General features: G+C 41.1%; 1 protein-coding gene across 2 annotated transcripts in view; it reads right to left on the bottom strand.

Moving 5' to 3' along the window:
* GRIK1 (glutamate ionotropic receptor kainate type subunit 1) overlaps window positions 1–18501 on the bottom strand; it is a 244174-nt gene extending 225673 nt beyond the window's left edge. For both annotated transcript variants that reach the window (XM_039520738.1, XM_039520739.1), the window contains exon 1: window positions 17858–18501. In XM_039520738.1, the coding sequence (XP_039376672.1) occupies window positions 17858–17981 (124 nt within the window). In that variant the 5' untranslated portion in view covers window positions 17982–18501. The remainder of the gene's footprint in view (window positions 1–17857) is intronic.
* Window positions 18502–20771: the final 2270 nt, after the last annotated feature.

The raw sequence follows: 20771 nt of genomic DNA, 5'->3' as shown, positions 1-20771 counted from the left end.
CTTTGACAGCATTAGAACAGCTTTGGCATGACTTTTCCTGAGGGAAAAGAGAAAGATGGAGAATCAGAAGTTCTGGTTCTATACTCACTTACTGTGAGACCTTACACAAATGACTCAAAACCTCATTTCAAAGAATGATTCCTGCAGTTATACATGCTGTGAATAGCTAGTGAAGTCTAGTGCCAGAACAACCTTACTGGGGATGCATGCTAGAGGTTAAAGGGCAAGAGTTAAGTACATGATGATTCTGTTTTCCCTTTTTTTCAGTGCTCAGAAGGTATCTTGCCATCCTTTCTGGTAATGACGGATATGCCCAAATTGTGACTGGCTGGTAGTGCTCTCTTAAATTACTGATAACGAACATAAGACCTGCGTCTTATTTTATTATTGCATTGTTTATAAGTTAGGCAGGTTTGATTTGGTTTTGAATGTTGTAGGTAGTAAAGAATGTAATGCGCTTTAAGTAGCTGCATGCTGTTTATTGGACTGAATGTGCTCCCAATGAAGTCAATGACAAATTTCCATTTGACTTCAGTGGAGCAGAATCGGGTTCTAAATCTTTCCATGCTGATGAGCCCGTTTATCTCCAAGCTAGCCCATGCCCAAAATGACAAAAGCAATTTTAGATATGATGTAGTATGGAAGTGCTTGCCAGCATTTCTGCACTTAAAACCTGTCAATGAGTCAAATATAAGCCTCTGTTTTTAGGGAGCTTCATGGCATGCAAGACTGAGAGTCATCTTTTTTACATTTTGGCTCTTTTTAACGTCCAGGAGTGCAGAACAGAAACAGACAGTTGTGGTTATGGATATTTTACAGTTTGGCAACTTAAAAACATGTTGGATATTTTTTTAAATGTAAATTTTGTTGCTCATTAATTTTACAGTATGGCCTAGCTCAACTGAGATGCAACGATATAAAAAAGCAGCAACTTTGCATGAGCACTTTTCATTAGACCTTCTTCTGTGCTCTTACAATGATGGGCCAAATTTACAATGAACAGATGTTATTTTAAATACATACGGTATTTCAACATGAAATGTCATCAGTCTTCATGGGTTCATTCTTTACTGATTGCAATAAAAACAGTACTCTCACTGTAAATATCTATCTCAAAACCACAAAAGCAAGGAATTCTAGCATTAGCAAAACCAAAGGGCCAAATTCATCCCATATATGTCTCCAGTGATGTCAATGAATAGGAACTGCAGGGTTTGGCCAATACATGATCACTAAAGCCCTACTTGAATCGTGGGATGATTGTCAAATAATTGCGGCTGAGTTGTGGACAAGATGTGGAAAATCAAGGAAAAGTAATAATGGACTTTTATTGTTTGTGGTAATTTGGTAAAGCTGACAGTGGGAACCCCACTTTGCATGGGACTGACAGTGGGGGGTCCCGCTGGTGGTTGCCCGAGGCTGACAGCAGGAGCCCAGGGCTAACAGTGGGGGGGTTGCATTGACAGCTACCGGGGCGATTGGGGCTTCCACTGTCAGCCCCGTGCACAGCAGGGCTCCCGCTGTCAAAATTGTGGTGGAAGCATAATATTGTGGGATCCACAGTTTCTACAATATCGTGAATTAAGTAGGGCTTTAATGATCACAGAATTTGATGTGTCTAGTCACTAGGGATCATTACTATGATCTTCTGGTACTATAGAAGAGTCTGTCTTCAACTTTGTAGCAACCCTAGGGCCTCTTTGCTCACAAAATGGATTGAAATTCTCTGTAAAAACATTAGCCCAAAATAAATATTCCTCTAGAGAATGCCACTGCTCTGGCTAAAAAAAATCCTCCCTTTTGCTCTGCAAATGTGTATGGGCAGCATGATCACGTGCATCAGCTCATCTTCCATTACAAACAACAATTAAAAAAAAAAAAGAGAGAGAGAAATCCTCAGAACAGAACTGTCATAAAAACTAAAAAAAAAAATCCAAAGTCATTTTTAAAAAAAAATATTTACTTTTTTTTCTTTTCTTTTTTTGTCTAGAGATTGTTTTTTTGTTTGGGTGGGGGGATGATGACACAATGAAAATGAATGTTTTTTGGCTTTAATTTATAAATCAAGTATAGTTAGTTATATGTTGAGTTTGTTGTGAAGAACCCAAGGAAGATTGGGAGGATTGAGATCAGATGAGATGACAAAACAAGAAAGATGGGGTACAAAAAAAAGCAAAAAAAAAATAAAATAAAATAATGTATTTTGAGTGCAGAACAGAAGAAGAAGTAGAGCAAAATAGTAAATAAATAAAGTCAAAAAAAAAAAAAATTTTGATGATTTTCTTTGATTACTTGTATACTTTGTAGAAAAAAAAATAGGGGAGGAAAACAGGGGCTATTGATGATTTTTTATATTGACTTTTTTAGGAAATGAAATGACCTCAAATAATGACTTCATATTAAATATTTTAGAATGTAATAAACAATTATTCTTTTTTTTTTCCTTTTCTTTTTCTCTCCCCAAAAGAATCTCTAATAAAAAAAGAAAAACTGGAAAAATTTCTAAAAAAATAAAAAATTTAAAAAAACGCCTGAAAACTGAACAGTAACAATAAAGTAGTAAGTAATAGAAAATTCACATAAAAACAACATTTTTACAAGAACAGAACTACATTGCAGTGAGTGCATTATTTCAGTTTCATTTCATTATTAATCTTTTCATGTTTCTTCTCATGCTTTCTTCACCCTTTTCTTTTGTTTTTAAAAAGCTTTAAATGTGAAGATAGAAAAGAATGAGATAGAGATTGAGAGATAGAGAGAAAGATAGAGAGATATATGTAGGTTATCAGTATGGGGGGGGGCACTTTGTGCATCCATCATGGGCCATCCCAAGGAAAAAACCCAAAAAACAATGCATTGCATTCATTCCATCCATTTATTCTGTACATATCATCACAAAAAAAAAAAAGCTTTCTAAACAATGTTTTTGAGCTATCTAAACAATTGTTTTTTATTGTCCATGGGCCAGATTTTCAAGCTCCCCAGATTTTCAAAAAAGCTCAGCTCCCAGTTAGTCCCCCAATTAAGCATTTCAAATTCAAAATTCAATCCACATTCAAAGAATTCAACTTAGAAACATTATTCAACTTGTTCTGCTTCTGTCAGTTGCTCTTCAGTCAGTGTCCAGTCAGTTCAGCAGAAATTTCAATGAAAGAATGATGAAATGATGATGAAATAGGGAATAATTCTCCCTGTTGGCCTGCTCTCTTTTTTGTTACTGAAGTTTTACATTTGTGAAAATGTCATTTTAGTCACACAGGTGTGTATTTTTTCAGATAGTGTAAGGTGGAGAATCAGGCCTTCAGTATCCCGATTTTATGGAGGTGGTGTGTAGTGTGCAGAGTTGTTGAATAGGGTGTTGTCCAGTCAGGTAAGTCTGGTAGGGTATCTCTGTCACTGCAGCTCTGGCAGGCTCTGTGGCTTCCTTGCTTCTGCCTTCTGGCAGCCTCCTGCAATTCTCCTGGCTCGCCCCTGCCACTCCTTCCTGCCATGGCATGAAGGCAGCTGCAGCCCCTGCCATGGCCATGGTGATGGAGGAGGAGTGCCATATGCATGCTGGGAGGGCTGCTCCTTTCCTGTGATGGCTGCTGGGGGGAGGAATTAATGGCAGGCCCCCAGCTCAGGAATGTTGTGTTTTTTTTTTTTTTTTTTTTTTTGGGTTTTTTTTTTTTTTTTTTTTTTTTTTTTTTTTTTTTTTTTTTTTTTGTTTGTTTTTTTAAATGTGAGAAATGTGAGTCAAACTGAGCTGATGCAATGATGCTGAGTCTGCAGCAGAAATGTGGGATGAACTGAGAGTGTGCAATGCCCATCCATCTCAGTGGGCCACACACCAGCACCCCGACAGCCCCCCACCACCACCACAGCCACACCAACCATGACCAGCACCGGCCAGGTGTGTGTGATGACAGCACGGTGGTGCTGACACACTCCTCAGCAACCACACTTCCTCCAGCAACCAGGGTGACCGTGGTCCAGCCAGGCCTGCTGGTTGGGGGGTGAGGGACTGCTGCTCCCCTTGCTTCTCCTGGCTGACGGAGAGACTGCTGCCATGGAGAGAGAGGCTGGGCCTGCTGCTGCTGAGAGACATGGGGGGGGGGGCTGCCACCCACTAGAAGTGGGGGGTTGCCATGGCATAAGACAGTGCTAAAAAAGGCATAAGACAAGCAGTCAAAACAGTGTGCTAGGCTTAGCTTCAATAATGGTCTTGCAGTAGCAAGACCATAGTTAAGCTTATGTCAGAATTTTCTTGTATGGGGTTTGTACTTTAGTCACACCTTTTCTCGGAATCTCTTTTTGTAAACATGGCATGGGGAATTAGAACCAAATTTCAGCCACTAGTTAATATGTGTGTGAAATGATCTCCAATGTATATTTTTGTGTGTGTGTGTGTGTGTGTGTAATGTTTGTGTAGAATAGCAACACACCAACGTTTCACTTCTTAAATGGCATGGCAATCATTTTTAATGTATGTTTGCGTATAGGAACAGCATAATTTAGTAATAATGCAATGTATACAGGAGATCTGTGCTGATATTCTTTCATTGGAGTTGTTTCTGCACATAGATGCTAGGGCATGTCACACTTTCATTCTGTGTATGGAGCTCCCACTGATGACAGTGCATGGATCAATGGCAGCCGGTCATGGCCCCACATGAGTAATCTAGCACCTTAAATTAGGCAGAAGTGTTTGGGCAGGACAGATTGTTCATTTCAAAGTGAAAAATCTGCATTCTTTAGGAACTATATTCAAAAATATAATCTTCAGTCAGTTCAATGGAGCAGCTGTATAATTTACAGCACCAGATAAAGCTAGAAGATGTAATATGAAATAGCTGAAGCAGTTCTTGAGCAACAGAGCCTTAACTTCCCTTAACATATGTGTGTAGCAGATAAGTAAACAATTTGGACTTGAAATGGACATTTTAAAGATAGCTATGGTTGGAAAGGCATCAGCTCACATTTAATGTTAGCTGCATTGCCCCACTGATGTGTTTTTTTGGGTTGTTTGGCACAGGAAAAAGGAAGCAGCTATGGAAGAATGAAAACCAGCTATTGGAGCAGAGATAGTGAGAAGAAAGACATCATTTTAAAGTATCAGAGGTGTAGCCATGTTAGTCTGGATCTGTAAAAGCAGCAGAGTCCTGTGGCACCTTATAGACTAACAGACATATTGGAGCATAAGCTTTTGTGGGTGAATACCCACTTTGTCAGATGCATCTTTGCTGCTTTTACATCATTTTAAAGGGAAGTTGTGAGAAGTGGGCTTGCCTGAGGGTTTGAGTCGGGTGCCAGTCAGCGTAGATAGGTTGAGTTGAACAACTCCATGTTCAGAGTAGAAGAGAGAGTGGAGCAGAGGAGCCAAACATGGGATTTGCAAATGAGTCTGAGGCATTTAGGTGTGCAACTTGCACTGAACTCTATTGGGATTTGGGTTACTAACTCCCTTTGGCTCCTAGGAAAATCTCAGCCCAGGGCCTTAGTCAGATGAGTAAAAGAGTGTAATTCACATTCCTGCTCAAAGCCAGTGTCACTGGGCTTCACATGGGGCACTATGTGTGAGGTGAAGGGAAGGGGTGGCATTAACCACCACCATTCCCAACTCATAGCCAGTCAGAGGACCGCAATTCAGCCTCTCTTCAGTTGCTACTCTAGCCTGTTTCAAATCTTCCAGCATAGTCATAAATCCAATGCTCCCTTCTTAAAACTCCCTTCCCCCCCCGGCCCCAACAACCTCTCCTTTGCAGTGTGCTGCTTATTTGATCACTCCTGTACCAGGGAGTTTAACAGCTGTGGAGAGCATTACGTGGGCCCTAGGATGACCAGACAGCAAATGTGAAAAATCAGGACGGGGGTGGGGGAGTAATAGAAGCCTATATAAGAAAAAGACCCCAAAATCAGGACATCAAGCTGTGGAAGGGAGGCAGAAGGGTCTGTGACCACTAGAGACACTCCTTTTCAGAACCTGTAATGGAACTCAAGTTTCCTGGGTTTCATCATTCCTCTACTGTCAGCAAATATCTATGAAATCCACTGGCAAAATATCACTCCCTTCCCCCAGGTTAGCCCACATAGGGGATGACAACCTACTATTGCTAACAACTCAAGTGGCAAAGGTCTATGCAGTGGACCTAATGGTTCCAACCTTGCTGATGATCCATCTAGGTGTCAACATGATGCCCTATGATGGGATTTCTGGGTTTTTTCAATTTGCTTTTTTAAAAACCTAGAAAATTACATATAAAACCTTCTGCATTAAATAATGTTATGTTTGGAAAGTCAAGCACTCAACAGTTATGAAGTGCCAGAGTTAAGGTTGCATCTGCAACCTTAATTCAGCCCCCTAGTGCATTTGCTTTATGATACAGTCTTTAATTACATGATCACATACTACTTTTTCCATAGGACATTTCTGCCTTAGTGAGCACATTCTTTTAATATAGTTTTGTCTGTGTAATATAAAGTGTGGGTGTGTGTTTCGGGGCCATTTAATATTAAAATGAGTAATGTGGTGTTACAGAATTGTATGAACAAAGTAAGCCTGCTTAGCATGATCACTGATTTTTAAACACTGTGCATCACAATAGCAAGAGAAAATAGTGCAGTTGTGATTTAGTCATTTAGTGTTCCTTTCATGTGTCACATGTTAGATATTCTGTACCTGAGTTCTAATCAGCTATCCAAGATTATTTTGTTTGGGTTTTTTTTATATATATAATTTGTTATGCTTATCTGAAGTCTTCCAAAATGAAGGCTAGAATTCTCCAGCAAAAAAGCAAAACTATTTATTCATACAATATAATTATATACCTTTTCCCCTGCCCCCGTTTAGATTACAGAGAAGAATTCCCCAGTGGTTTATTGCTGCAAACTTTTTTTTTTTAAAGAAAGTGCTAACATGCTGTACATGTAAGAGGTCTAAATTTGTTCATAATATGTTTTCATTCCTGGGTCAACCTGACCATGGTTGTCAATCTAGAGGATAGTACTGTGATCTTTAAAAAAAAGCTGACCTATCTTTTAAATAAGCTCCTATTTGACATCAACATCAAATAGAGTTATACAGAGGTTACACGGTTGCTGCAGCATCCTTGCCTGCTCCCCATGGCCTGCTACTATGAAGTTTCTTGGCATGACATACTCAAATGAAGAATGTCTTGAGATGTATCTCTTGGGATCCTTCCAGAAGAATACAGATTAATTTGCACTTCCACAAATATAAAGTGACTACTTCATGTAAACTACTTTCCATGTTCCATCAAATCTGAGATTTCCATTCATAACTTTTATAGAAATGACCGATTTGGCTTGAAGCCCTCAGTGTAGTGGAGGGTGGTTGGGGATAAAAAAATTACTTTTGCTTCATTTTTTTTTTACTTCATCTTGAAAGTATATTGGCTCACCACCTCCCCAGGCTCCGTAATGTCAGAGTTGTGACATAGTGGATAGAGCGCTGGATTCGGACCTGGAGACATGACTTCTATTCTCAGCAATGTCGCTGGCCTGCTGAATGACCTCGGGCAAGTCACTTTACCGCTGTGTAACTCACTATCCCCATCTCTAAAATGGGGATAATGATACTTCCTTTGTAAAATGCTTTGAGACATAAGTGCCGATTTCCTCATTTCCCCGGGGGTGCTCGAACCCTCTCCGCTCCAGACCTTATGCCCAGTCCACTCCTTCCCCCAAGGCCCCACCCCTGCACCGACTCTTCCCGCCCTGTTCTGCCAGCTTTCCTGAGCACGCCCTGCCCTTGTTCTGTTCCGTACCCCCAGGGCCTCCTGCACATCGCTGAACAGCTGATCCATGGCAGGCAGAAGGTGCTGGGAGGGAGGGGGAGAAGTTGATCGGTGGGGTTGCCAGTGGGCAGGAGGAGCTGATTGGTGGAGCCGCCAGTGGGTGCTGAGCACCCACAATTTTTTTTCTGTGGGAGCTCCAGCCCCAGAGTACCACAGAGTTGGCGCCTACACTTTGAGATGCACTGATGTAAAGTGCTACATGAGAGCTAGGTATTACTATTATTAATCACAGTTCTTCCTTAATCACCATATTCCATGGACTTCTACTTCTTACGACAAGTTATGAGCCTAAGGTATGCAGGGCTATCTACTTAACAGAGCCTTGTGCTCTTATACCAAACCTGGATTTCAGAGAACCTACCTTCTTCTAAGGTTATCATGATTCATATTATGCCATTCACTGCCTAATGTTTCTGTTTTACAATATGCAGGCCTTTAGCAGTGACACCACATTACACTGCAGTTAACATTTTGTTAATATTTTCATTGGAGATGCTGGGTGGCCAGGGGCGGCTCTAGATATTTCGCTGCCCCAAGCAGGGCAGCATGCCATGGGAGGCGCTCTGCCGGTCGCTGGTCCCGCGGCTCTGGTGGACCTCCCGCAGGCGTGCCTGCGGAGGGTGCGCTGGTCCCGCGCGGCCACAGCACACCCTCCACAGGCACACCTGCGGGAGGTCCACCGGAGCCGCCTGCCGCCCTCCCGATGACTGGCAGAGCGCCCCCCGCGGCATGCCGCCCCAAGCACACGCTTGGCGTGCTGGGGTCTGGAGCCGCCCCTGTGGGTGGCGATTTTGAATAAAAATCCAATCCTATTTCTGCAGTGACAAATTACCCTGGTATTCTGTGTTTCACTTTGCAGTGGCTGAAATCTTACTAGTACCTACTCCTAACCCACATTATTGGAACCCTTCATTGGTGTGAAGTCAACACAACTGCACAGGGTGCAAACTGGCAAAGAATTTGGGCTGATTTCTCTGCCTACAAATTTTTAACACCAGTGATACTGATTGCCCCTTTGATGTCCACAACGAGACTGTTTCCTGGCCTCTGTGTACCTCTATCCCTGATCATGAGGGTCAAAGCTCAGACATGAGATAAGTAAGCATTAATGAAGTGAGGAGATATCAGTTGCAGCTGAAAAGACTGTAAATGCCCCAAGTCACTGCTAGATAACCATGCACTGCAGAAGTTATCAGAAAAAGGACACAATATAGCTGAGCTAATGTGTCATGTGGGGGGGAGGGGTGTTAAGGGAGAAAATCAAATTGGAAAAATGGACAACAAATGTTTTTGGTTTCAAAAACCAAATAGTATGTTGTATATGGAAGGCTGGCCTTAAAGTTACATTGCTTTTAAGGGCTTTACAGTGCACCATTGAAGTCAATGGGAGTTTTGACACTGATTTGAATGGGAGCAGGAGCAGAGCCCCCAACATAAATAGTAATATTTGTATCAGAACAGCTCCTTGAGCATGATGGATGTGTGGAATTTTGCTGTCATTTAGGTTTAATTCAGTGGAATTGAGAGTTTCATGCACATTCTCACACACCCATCTATACAACTAGGGCCAAATTCTGCTCCAGTGTTTTTCGATCTGTTCCATTTTGGGACTGTGATGAAGTGGGACTGTTCTTAATGTTTCCTCTGAATACTGTGTGGGCTCCTCAGTTTCCCCTATGCATTTCTTAAGTCTTCAGCATGCATAAATGCCCGACACTCTGTCTCCTGGCAACAAATGGCCAGGGCCCTTCCCCCCCTTCAAGGGGATTGCTAAAGGTGAACAAAGAGATCAGGTGACCTCCTGGCCTGGGAAAGAGACAAAAGCCAGAAAGGAGGGGCTGGAGGGGATTTCAGTTTGGAGCTGGCTGGGGACGGGAAGTGAGGACAGACAGGGTTGTCTGGCTCACTGGGCCCCAGTATGGACCCGGCTGAGAGGTCCTGTTCTCTGTACCTACAAGCTCTGTTTTAGACCGTGTTCCTGTCATCTAATAAACCTCTGTTTTATTGGCTGGCTAAGTGTCATGTCTGACTGTGAAGTGGGGGTGCGGGACCCTCTGGTTTCCCCAGGACCCCGCCTGAGCAGACTCACTGTGGGAAGCGCACGGAGAGGCATATGCTGAATGCTCCAAGGTCAGACCCAGGAAGGTGAAGCTATTTGAGCTTCTTGCCCTGAAGACAGTCTGCTCCAAGGGAGAGGAGGCTCCCCAAAGTCCTGACTGGCTTTGTGGGGAGCAGTTCCAGAGCATCACCCAGGGACTCCGTGACAGGGACCACCACTTTCTCTAGTCAGGATCTAACTGGGACTGCCATCCCATTTATAAATGTGGGAAGGACAGGTTGGTCGCGACTTCCACGTTCAGAACCCAGGCGCTGTGACATATGCACAGCTGCTCTCCTCGAAGTAAACAGAATTTGCCTGTGCCTATCTGAAAGCAGAATTTGGACACAATTACAATGTAAAGAAATGTTTAATACCTATTGTTTTGATTTCGGGGGTAATTTTAATGTGAAGGAACATAAAACATGTAACTTGTAGAAATAATGTTTAAATCCTAATGTAAAGCAACAAGGAAGGAAACTCAGAATTAAGGTTCTCACTCTGTTATTAACTCACCTGCCTGTATTGCAGTGGTACATAAGTGATTCAGGTTTTCTCACTGTTTTGACACACTAATATAATATCTAGGTGCAGGAGGTGCCTTAAAGATACTGTAGAGAACAATTGTGCATTGGTTGGCAGGTAAGAAGTCTGTGATTTTGATGACAAATGTGCACAATTGGAAGAGTGTGATTTTAATAGTGAATTGTGACTTGATCCAATAAAAGCATATAATATAGTTTTAAAAATAAGTTTTTGAATGTAAAGTTTTATTAGCTTCAGCACAGAGAGTGGTAATAGCAACATTCCCTTTTTAAACCTCTCCCAAAATCATAAATTCATTATTGTAATCTAAAACCTAAAGTCAACAGAAAACTAGGACAAACTGGGCTTGCAGGTCACAGATCCAAAGCTCTGAAGTAAAACTAATCAGTTCTTGGATAGGATTTTTTTTTTCACTGCAGCACAATCTATGGTCCAGTCAGTCAAATCAAGCCTTTCTGAGAAAAGAAGATTAGAGGCAGTTGTTTAAAATACTTGGAGGGGGGGAAAGATTTAAGCTTTATTACTGACCAGGATATACAGAATAGTTTCTAATGAAAAAACAGTAGTGGGGTTGTACTCATTGAGTGAATAGAAAATTTTAACTGAAGACAGGGCCATATGGAGCAGCTCATAGTTAACAGCAAAGACTGATGATGAGGCAAATGTCCTCTAATTATGTGAAATTAGGAACTGTAAGTTTGTTATGAGATATATGCAGAAAGTAGGAAAAATTGACTACATTAAAAGGGCTGTAAGCATAAAAGGCTCATTCAGAGAAACCTAACATTTATTCATATGAGTTATTCCTTATGCAATAGCCTTACCACTGTGCATTCCAGATAATAATTGGCATGAACTAGGGATGCAAATCTTCTCTCTGCCACAAGTTGGTATAATTATTTTGTTTAAACAAAGCATGTAGGGTGAAATCCTGATGCCCCTCCTTCCCACCTCTCAGCAAAACTCCCATTGATTTTACTGGGACTGGGTGTTTACCCTGGGTCTTTTCTAAAGCCTGCAAGCTGATACACATTGGTAGACCCATAAACCCATTTAAAGCTCACCTGACTTGAATGGGGCTCCATGCTAGTGCATGAGTCTGCCTGCATGGAGTTTGTTGCAGCATCAGGGCCTACATATGTTTGAAATCATCACACAGTTTAGAACAAAATCACATTAGAAATGTGGCCAGAAATGAAGAGGATATGGTTAATTTTTTTCAGGGGCTGATAAAATTCCTTGGTGGTATTGTTTACTTACGCCCTCCATGAATGTTGGAAAAGATATCTAAATGCGGCTAAATGAAAGTAATAGTAAGAAGGTCTCCAGATAGAACTCTATTCCTAGGTACAATATCTGTCTGATTAACAGTATCTTCATGTCATATCTTCTACAGACTTTATTTCCCTTAATAATTTCTACACTGCTGGAGAAGTTCTAGTTTTGGTGTAATTTAGGCAAATTAATTTGTAGCCTCTAGTAATTTAGTTGCCAAGTTCTGTTCTCGGCACCTTCCCTTTCTTGTTCTCCGCTGACTTTTTTGACCACTGCTCCAGTACAAGAGCAATTTATCATCAATCTTATGCTGTTAATTGGGTCCTAAGTGGTTGGCTGCCTGTTGCATAATCTGACAAGCTCAGAAATGCCTAAATGCCACAGTGCTATAGACTATTTGAGAACTATCCTGTGTCTTTACTCTGTGGCTAATTTCTTTTATGCTGGAGCAGACATTTAAAGCCTAAGTGTATTCTTACTACAACAAAGGCACACATTTCCCCTCTTTACATTTTCTTCAAATGTCAAGCTGCTGTTTACACATTTTCAGCCATAATGAAATTCTAGCAACTACACACAGTCATTCAGCATATTTATTGAGATATCAGTCATCACACAAATATAGACTTAGTGTGCTTAGTGATCACCGTTGCTCAACCTTAGCAATGAATTCCAGAAATACAGTATTTCCAAGTAACTGATCTAAAACTAAGGCAAAAATAAATGTAGGGCTTGATTTTTGCCAGGTACTATTCAGTCTGAGTAAGGGTGGCAGATTACTGGAATTATGAAAGATTTCCCTTGTTTTCATACATTAAATACTTAGGGTCAGACCTTTAGCTGGTTAAATCAGCATAGCTCCATTGACTTCAATACAGTGATGCTGATTTACATCAGCGAAAGCTCTGGCACAGGGTTTTTAAATATTCCCCTGCAACATCTGCAACCCAATATTGCAAGATTCTTCTAAAACGTAAGAACCAGAAAATGAAAGTCTAGAAATCAGAGTAAAACTGGCTGGTCTGTTTTCATTGTCCAACGTAAATAAAGAACAAAAAATGAACGGCCAATGAGCTTTACCATATTTCAGCTTTAATTACTTAGGGTCCATGCAAACCTTTCTCATTACAAGTGTTTTCACTGAGGTAAGTGCATGCATTAATCTCAGTGGACCTCATTGCCTTTATTTGTGTTAGTAAAGGTTTGCAGGACTGTGTTCCTCAGATGTTAGATTTCCTTAACGGTCTCTCATTTATCTTTTAAATATATTTTTAACTAACAGTATCCCTTCAGAGCTTGTAGGCCAAACGTTCCACTATCTTACATGTTGTGGAACTCCACCGATTTTAGTTGGGGGACATGGGTTTAGTTGCCACATAATTCAGCCTTGTGTTTTCAAGCAATAATCCTTAAGAAATGATTTGTTACAAAGAGTTTGCTGTTAAGTGTGGTGCAATAGATTTCAGGGAATTATGGTAAGGTTAAATGCTGAACTGTTGAGCATCTGGATTCTAATGACCGGACAGCAGCGGATGTCTGATTTGCGTTTAGATGTACAATACAATCCTACGAATTTATACTACTTTATCAAGTTTTGTAATTTTGTTACTAAAGTCCATCTCAAAGCAGATATCTAGTAGTAGATATTATTTAATATTTATGTTGCAGCAGTGCCCAAAAATATGATAGGGACTTTCAAAATACACAGGAAGACACAGTCCCATTGAATAATCTTAATGTTATATTCATCTCCTTGATGTTACAAGCAAAGCCTCTAATCAAGCAATTTACAATAAGGGCATATTTGTGATGTTAGTCTCTTGCCAAGTTCCCTTCACACCTTCCATGGTGCCGGTGAAGTAGTATCACATTAGAAAGACCTTATATCTGTGGCACTAAGTAAGAAAATAAACATCAGAAGGAAGATGTTTTCAAATCTACATTGTAAATTTTAACTTTTTATTTAAAACGTATTTCATAAATTAGGTTGATTTGTGTGTATGTGCGAGATTAAATCTCTCTCTCTCTCTGAGTTAAATAGAATGGAACAAAACCTGCTCTTCTTACTCATTGAATCAATAGGTGTTTTGCCCAGTTAGTTAACAAGTTAATGTGGGATTTGACCCTATGTTTCAGAAATTATGATTCCACTACAATAGTCCATACAAAAAGTTACATGAAAGTTGCAATTTATCTGTTTCAGCACCTAAAATGTTTCATATGAAACCTAAAATATTATTCATTTACTTCTTAAGATGTATTAATTTTAGAGACTAATTCCATTCTTCAGCCAAGTATATATTTTTAAAGTATTTGTTGAAAAATTGACATACTTCCTTTTTAATGAACTTCATTGATATATTAGTAACTTGTGAACTTTCTCAACCATTGTTTAATTTTAATCGGGAAAATGGGTTAAATTAATATATTTTTGTAATTTGTCATGCAATAGTTCAACATAGCATTAACGGATATTTTTATAACTTGGATTTATGAATGGTATCAATTAAGCATTGCTATGAAATGGTAAAGCTGTGAGTCCACTCGTAATGAACAAATAATTCTGTTTCAGACTTGGATTTCACTGTTTTGGGAGCTGTTCCGACACAGGTTAGTGCATACTTGTTTTTTAATTTTGTTATTTCTTCCTTTTCTCATTTGAGCTTTACATTGGGCATGCTCATTTATTTTATACAAGTAGCATAGGATAGACTGAAAGGGGTATGAAGGTTAGGTTGACAGTGCAAAAAGTAAAAATCCTTTGCTTTTAAATCAGAAGTATTGGGTTCATTACGTTTAACTAACCTTTATATAATTCCGTTCAGTGTATGTGTGTAGATATAGATGTTATTGCCTGGGACTTTGACGTATGAACTTGCACAAAAGAAAAAGCTTTTAAAAATGTACCTGACAGGACTAGCCCAGTAAGACACTAGGATCTAAATACTGAATTATCTGAAACTGAGTGCAGTACTATCTTTCAAAATCTCTTGTTTATGGACAAAGTCATTATTAAATTATTTGTATGCTAATGATTTAGTTTTATTGGTTGTATTGAAATCCCTTATTTGTCTTTTCTTGTTCAAAATGTTAGGCAACATTTGAAAATCAGTAATTACCTAGATAGTGCGAAATATCTAGAATTTCTAAATGTCACATGTTCCTCCATGAGCTCCTTTCTCTAGTAATTAATTGTAAGCAGTAAAGTACACTAATTTGTTATATAAGCCAACAAAATCAAATAACCCAAAAGCACTCCAGCAGTGAAAAATGCAATTAAGCCACCAATGTATTCATTTAGATACAAAATACTGCACCATGGTTATACCACTGTCTTCCTTTCCTTCATTAACTAGAACGTGAATAAGAAAGCATGATGGCTTAGTAGCATGTTTTTCACTGTTAGAAAGTATTTTGTTATCTCAAAATGGGATTGAGGAGTCATCCACATCATTTCCATTTGTCACATGTAAAAGTGATACATTCTACAGAGAAACGTGTTATGGCATATGGATGTGAAGGATTAATATTTATTATGCCATTTCTGTATAGGCAGACTAACTATACTAATCAAAATGTACGTTTTTATAAAATTAAATATCTGCATTTAAAAACAATATAAGAATAGTTTTTCTTCTATAGCATGTACTTGTATGTGTACTTGTTGCTGTGATTTAAAGCTTACTAAGGGGCTAATTGTTATTTATTTATATGGTGGTTGCATTCCAAGGGTCCAGTCAGGATTAGGATCCCATTGTTCTGGCTATTGTACAAATACATAGGAAACATTGTCCCTACTCCAAAGAGTTTACAGTCCAGGGCTTGATCTTGCAAGGAGCTGGACATTGTGGCCCTGATCCAGCAAAGCACTTGAGCATACACTTAACTTTAAGCTTGTGAGTAGTCCTACTTACTTCAATTGCTATTGATTTTAAAGTAAGGAAATTAAGCATGTGCAGGATCAGGGCCCAAGTTAATGTACTTCTGAAGCATAATGATGCTGTTTAGTATATTAATTTAACACGTTAAAATATCTTTCTCTTTATTCAAGCCTGTTTCCCATTGAAGACTGCAGAACCATGCCTTGAATTTACCAGCATATGTAAGTGTGATGATTGTTATTTCTTCTAAATTCTGCACAAAAATTTTCTTCATACACTGCAGTTTGTTATGCCAGTATTACACAGCTTCATTGCATTACAATGGTTAGTGTTTATACAGCGAAAATAGTCCATTTCACTTTTGGCTCGTGCACAAAATAACGGAGTATGTATTGAATACAAAGAGTTGCACTCTTTGGACATGACGCTCAACTCCCGTTTGTTTTGTAGGAACTGCTCAGCACTTTGCCAGATTGGACCCCCGAGGTCATGTGTGTGTATTTTGCCGTTTTTGTTTTATTCAAGTTTATCAAAATTAAACTCCTTTTCTCTATAAGTGTAAGAGTAGTCCCCTTGACTTTAGTGTAACTATTCATGTGAGTAGTATGAAACAGGTTAAGTGTTTGCACAATCAAGCCCTCAGATAGCTGACTAAGGGCAGGAATATTCTTTTGTGAATGTGTCTGTCCCTTGTTCCACGCACCTTCCCCTCTCTTCATGCTAGGCATATATCAAATAGAAAAGAGAGAGTGCAAGGAAATGGAGGTGGGGGATTCCGCCTTTATTTTTTCCCCTCAGTTTCTGCCAGTCCCTAACTCTTTTGATACTTTGTATTCACTGGCTGACTTGAGTGACACAAGAAACCCACTGTAGGAAGAGAAGCTTCCTGTGAACTAAGCCTTGTTTCCATGGTGCAGAGTTTTCTATTTAAAAATAAATTCCTGTTTTGGGGGCTACATGTATGTACGGTGCTTGTGGTGTATTCACACCAAGCAAAGGTTACATGGGGGCAGAGGAAGATAAGGATTTCTCTCCCCCTCCCTACTCTTTCTCACATACACACACCCCATAACATTTACATTCTGCATGTTTTAGCTTTCAACTCTTTGATTCTGAGCAAGAAAATCTCATTACTTTTTGGCATGCATTTTAAGGTCACTGAATCATTTTGTGATGTCTCCTTGGCATTGTAATGACTGACTAGACTTAAAAATCGTTGCGTTTGATTGTTTTTATGTTCATATTGAATCCTCTGTCATTGTGTATTTTACCATTTTAAACACCCTGACGCCTGTTAGTTCTACACGGTTGTTTGGTAGGTTTTGTCTCCTTGTCCCTATGGCTAGAGATCACACTTGCTGTCAGTAGGAGGAGGGGGGCAACTTCCAGCCCACAGGGCCTCACTTTAGCCACTTTGGCTTAAGTCTTTTAGGACTTCAGCTAATTCTACAGCACTTGAGTATCTGTCTTCCAAGTGATTTATAAACGGAAACACCAGTTCAAAGGTTAACAGACAACACTATGTAGGGAAGCTAGTCCTCCTATTAAAGCCTCTGACCAGGAACTGAATTTGAAAGCAAACTTGACAGGCTTTGAGACTTTCTAAGTGTAACTTTAGTGGTGAAACTCACCTCCATCCCCTACCCCCGGTACTCTGGGCACAGCCGCCTCCCTCTTTCTGGGGCATCTCACTGGCATTTGAGAGCTCCTGGTATGACAGAAGCTGTGGCAGGGAGGAGGGAGAGGGTGGCAAGTGCTGATCCAAGGCAAAAGACAGGTAGAAGGAGAGAGACTGCGTGAGAAGCACCGTGGGGCACTCCAAACAAATGCACCAGCAAGGCAGGGCACAAGCCACAGCGTGTGCACTGCCATCAGCCTTCAGCTCCGAGCAGTGTGTGCCCAGTCACCTAAGAATGATGCTTGTTAAGTAGTTAAGTGACAGCATGATAATCAGAAATCCTGTCAATTAGTGTGTGTGAGAATTAAATGTGATTGGGGAGGGTTGGAAAATTGATATGCACATATGTAAAATAAATTGATCTGTTTCTCGTACACATAATATTTGGAGAGAGTTAGGGCGATATTGTCATTTGAATGTACTGTACACAGTCCTGATGTACAATCCGAATGTGTCTGTTAATATCTATACAACCAATAAACCGCATACACATTTCTCACCACCCCTCACCCCCAGAGTTACCAGCAAGAGGGAAACACTGAGCCCTTCTTTACCCTCTCCCCACCCTCCCCTTGGCACTTACCGATCCTTAGCACTTGCTGGAAAGTCTGAGGGATGCCTATTAAAACGTAGAGAAGGAGAAATAAGAGTCCCCTGCTGGTATCCATAGCAGAGAGCCTGGGCTCACAGCGAAGGGTGCTCTCCATCTTCTTCACTCCTTTTTAATTCATGCTGAGCCTCTGCCAGTTCCTTGCACTCACAAGCTGCTCCGAGGTAGGCTGTATTTCCACCTCATTCTCTCTGCGTTTCTTGTTTGTTGTGCAGAGTGTTAGAAGTGTATGTTCCCTCTGAGGTATTTAGACACAAATAGCTGTTGCTGCTTTTTCGGGTCCCGTTACACTTCTCTCTCTCTGTGTCTTTCTCTTAGCCCATCATTCCCCCTCCATCAGTTAGTCACACGTTGCAAAAGGGTCTTCCCAGAGATTACGGATCGATGCTTCTGTTCTGTGTTGAGCTCCAGGGGGTGGAAAGTTGCCGCTCGAAATGGCTGGAGTGTCTTGCTCATTCGTCCTATAGTCAAGTACAAAGGTAGAAAAGCAAAGAAAGGAAGGGCAGGGAGAGAGGGGGAGAAGGGAGTTGTTGCAGAGGCTCCAGCACTAGTCTGATCTCCAGCAGATTAACTGGGATCTCGGCCACCTCTCTCCCTCACTCTCACACACACAGAAGTACTTTATGCTGCTGCTCTAGAGCTGATTGAATCTTCGCTTGCATCCTGATGATACAAGCAAATCTAATCTCCGTATTGGCTGGCACCGATGCTGTTCCTGGATATGATTAAAGCGGCACTGTCAACTTGAAACTGGTCAATTTCACCAAAGTGAAATAAAATCTCTTTTCTGGCATCCACCTGCCCCTGAATTCTGCCTTGCAAAATACTTTGGTTTTTTGGACCACTTTGACCTATTCTGTTTTACCTGTTTTTCCTTCCCCTCGTTACTGTGTGAGAGACCCACGCACCCAGCATGTGAGTTGGTGTGACACAGCAGGGGTCTTCCGGAGTATGAGACTTCAGTTCTCCTTGCTGTGCACACATTTCTGGGAGCAACTGAAGCTAAGTGCCAACCCCTGCTATCTCCTGTCAAGCTCCACAGAGGAGCTTTTGGGGGTGGGGTGGGGGGGTTCTCTCTCCACCTCCCAGCCCCCATTTCTGGCTGCTTTTCCTTCAGCTTGGCTGCCAGTCTGCTGCTAATTCTGCAAAGAAGCTAGAGGGAGTGGGGACCTCCTCCTTCCCCCTTCTTGGCACCTAATCTCGTGCCCAATTTGGCAGAGGATACAGAGGATGCAGGGCAAGCCCCCTTCCTGTATTCCAAGCTCACCTGGTTCCACCAAGACAGATGGGCAATGGAGTGACTGTGCAGGGAGTACCCTCTGCTTCCTAGCCTGGCTAGTCTGTCCCAGGCTCCTAGAGAGGCAGAAATAGGCTGTCACCCAGCATGCCTTCTCCTGCTTCTGGTGGGGTGAGATAGGTCGTGAGTTGTGTGGTTCTTCTTAAGAGCTCTGCTCTGAACCCTCTCCTACCCTTTATTGGGAGTACTAAATGGTGTCTGCAATAAACCGCCAAATCACATTTAGGAACAGAATGACCAGCTCCTTAAGCACCCATCTATAATGTTGTGGAAGAAAAAACTGTTATCATGGGGGGACTTCAAACGGAGTGGCATATGCTGGAGATCTCATGTAGCCAATCAACATGGTTTATGGAAAATAGATTTTGTCAAACCAGCTTGATATTTTCTTTTTTTTATGAAATCACAAGTTTGGATGATAAAGGTAATAGTGTTTATGTAGTATACTTAGATGTCTATAAGGGTTTGATGTGGTACTGCACAACGATTTGATTAAGAAATTAGAATGATACAAATTAAACACGATGCATGTCAACTGGATTAAAAAATAAGTAACTGATACCTCTCAAAATGTAATTGTAAATGGGGAATCATCAAATGGGTGCATTTTTGGTAGGGTCCTGCAGGGTTTGGGTTTTGGCCCTACCCAGGGGTGAAAGTAATATGAAACACTTATCAATATGGAGGCCTGGCTCTGGGCCCCTGGAAGGGACGAGGCCTTTAGCAGAAGGGGCGGAGATGGGGGTCAGCCTCCCCCAGCCAGCCCATCCGCGCTGCCTGGCCTCCACCGCCTGGGGCTCCGGCAGCGATTTAAAAGGGCCTGGGGCTCCGGCCACCACCACAGTAGCACCAGTGGCGGCTGGGAGCCCTGGGCCCTTTTAAATTGCCGGCCCCAGGGCAGCTGCTCCTTTCCCCCCTATCAGCTGCCCTGCCTGTAGAGCCCCACCAACAGGGAGGGGCAAAAGGGGCGGCAGCGCTTTAATGTTGGCTGCGTGCGGCCCGGTACCAGCTTCTTACTGGTATGCCATACCAGCCCATACCAGCTCACTTTCACCCTGGCCCTACCCTATTCAACATTTTTATCAATGCACTGGAAAAAACATAAATTCATTACTGATAAAGTTTGCACGTGACCCAAACATTGGGGAAGTGGTAAATAATGAAGAGGACAGGTCATGGATATTGAATGGTCTGGCTCACTTGGTAAGCTGGGTAGAAGCAAATAATATGTGTTTCAATATGGCCACATGTAAAGTCATACATCTAGGATCAAACCATGCATGCCATAGTTACAGAATGGGGGACTCTATCCTGGGAAGCAGTAATGCTGAAAAAAAGACTTGGGGTCATGGTAGATAATCAGCTGAACATGAACTCCCAGAGCTAATGTGATCTTTGGATATGTAAATGGGAGTATTAAGTAGGAACAGAGAGATTATCTTACTTTTGTATTTGGCCCTGATGCATCCACTACTGGAATACATCTACTTCTGGTGTCTACAATTCAAGAAGAATATTGATAAATTAGAGAAGGTTCTGAGAAGAGCCATAAGAATGATTAAAGAATTGGAAAACCTGCCTTATATTGAA

The sequence above is a fragment of the Mauremys reevesii genome, linkage group 1, assembly GCF_016161935.1.
Source record: "Mauremys reevesii isolate NIE-2019 linkage group 1, ASM1616193v1, whole genome shotgun sequence".
NCBI classification, from domain to species: Eukaryota; Metazoa; Chordata; order Testudines; family Geoemydidae; genus Mauremys; species Mauremys reevesii.
Note: the sequence above shows the minus strand (reverse complement) of the source record. Positions and strands in the feature narration are given on the sequence as shown.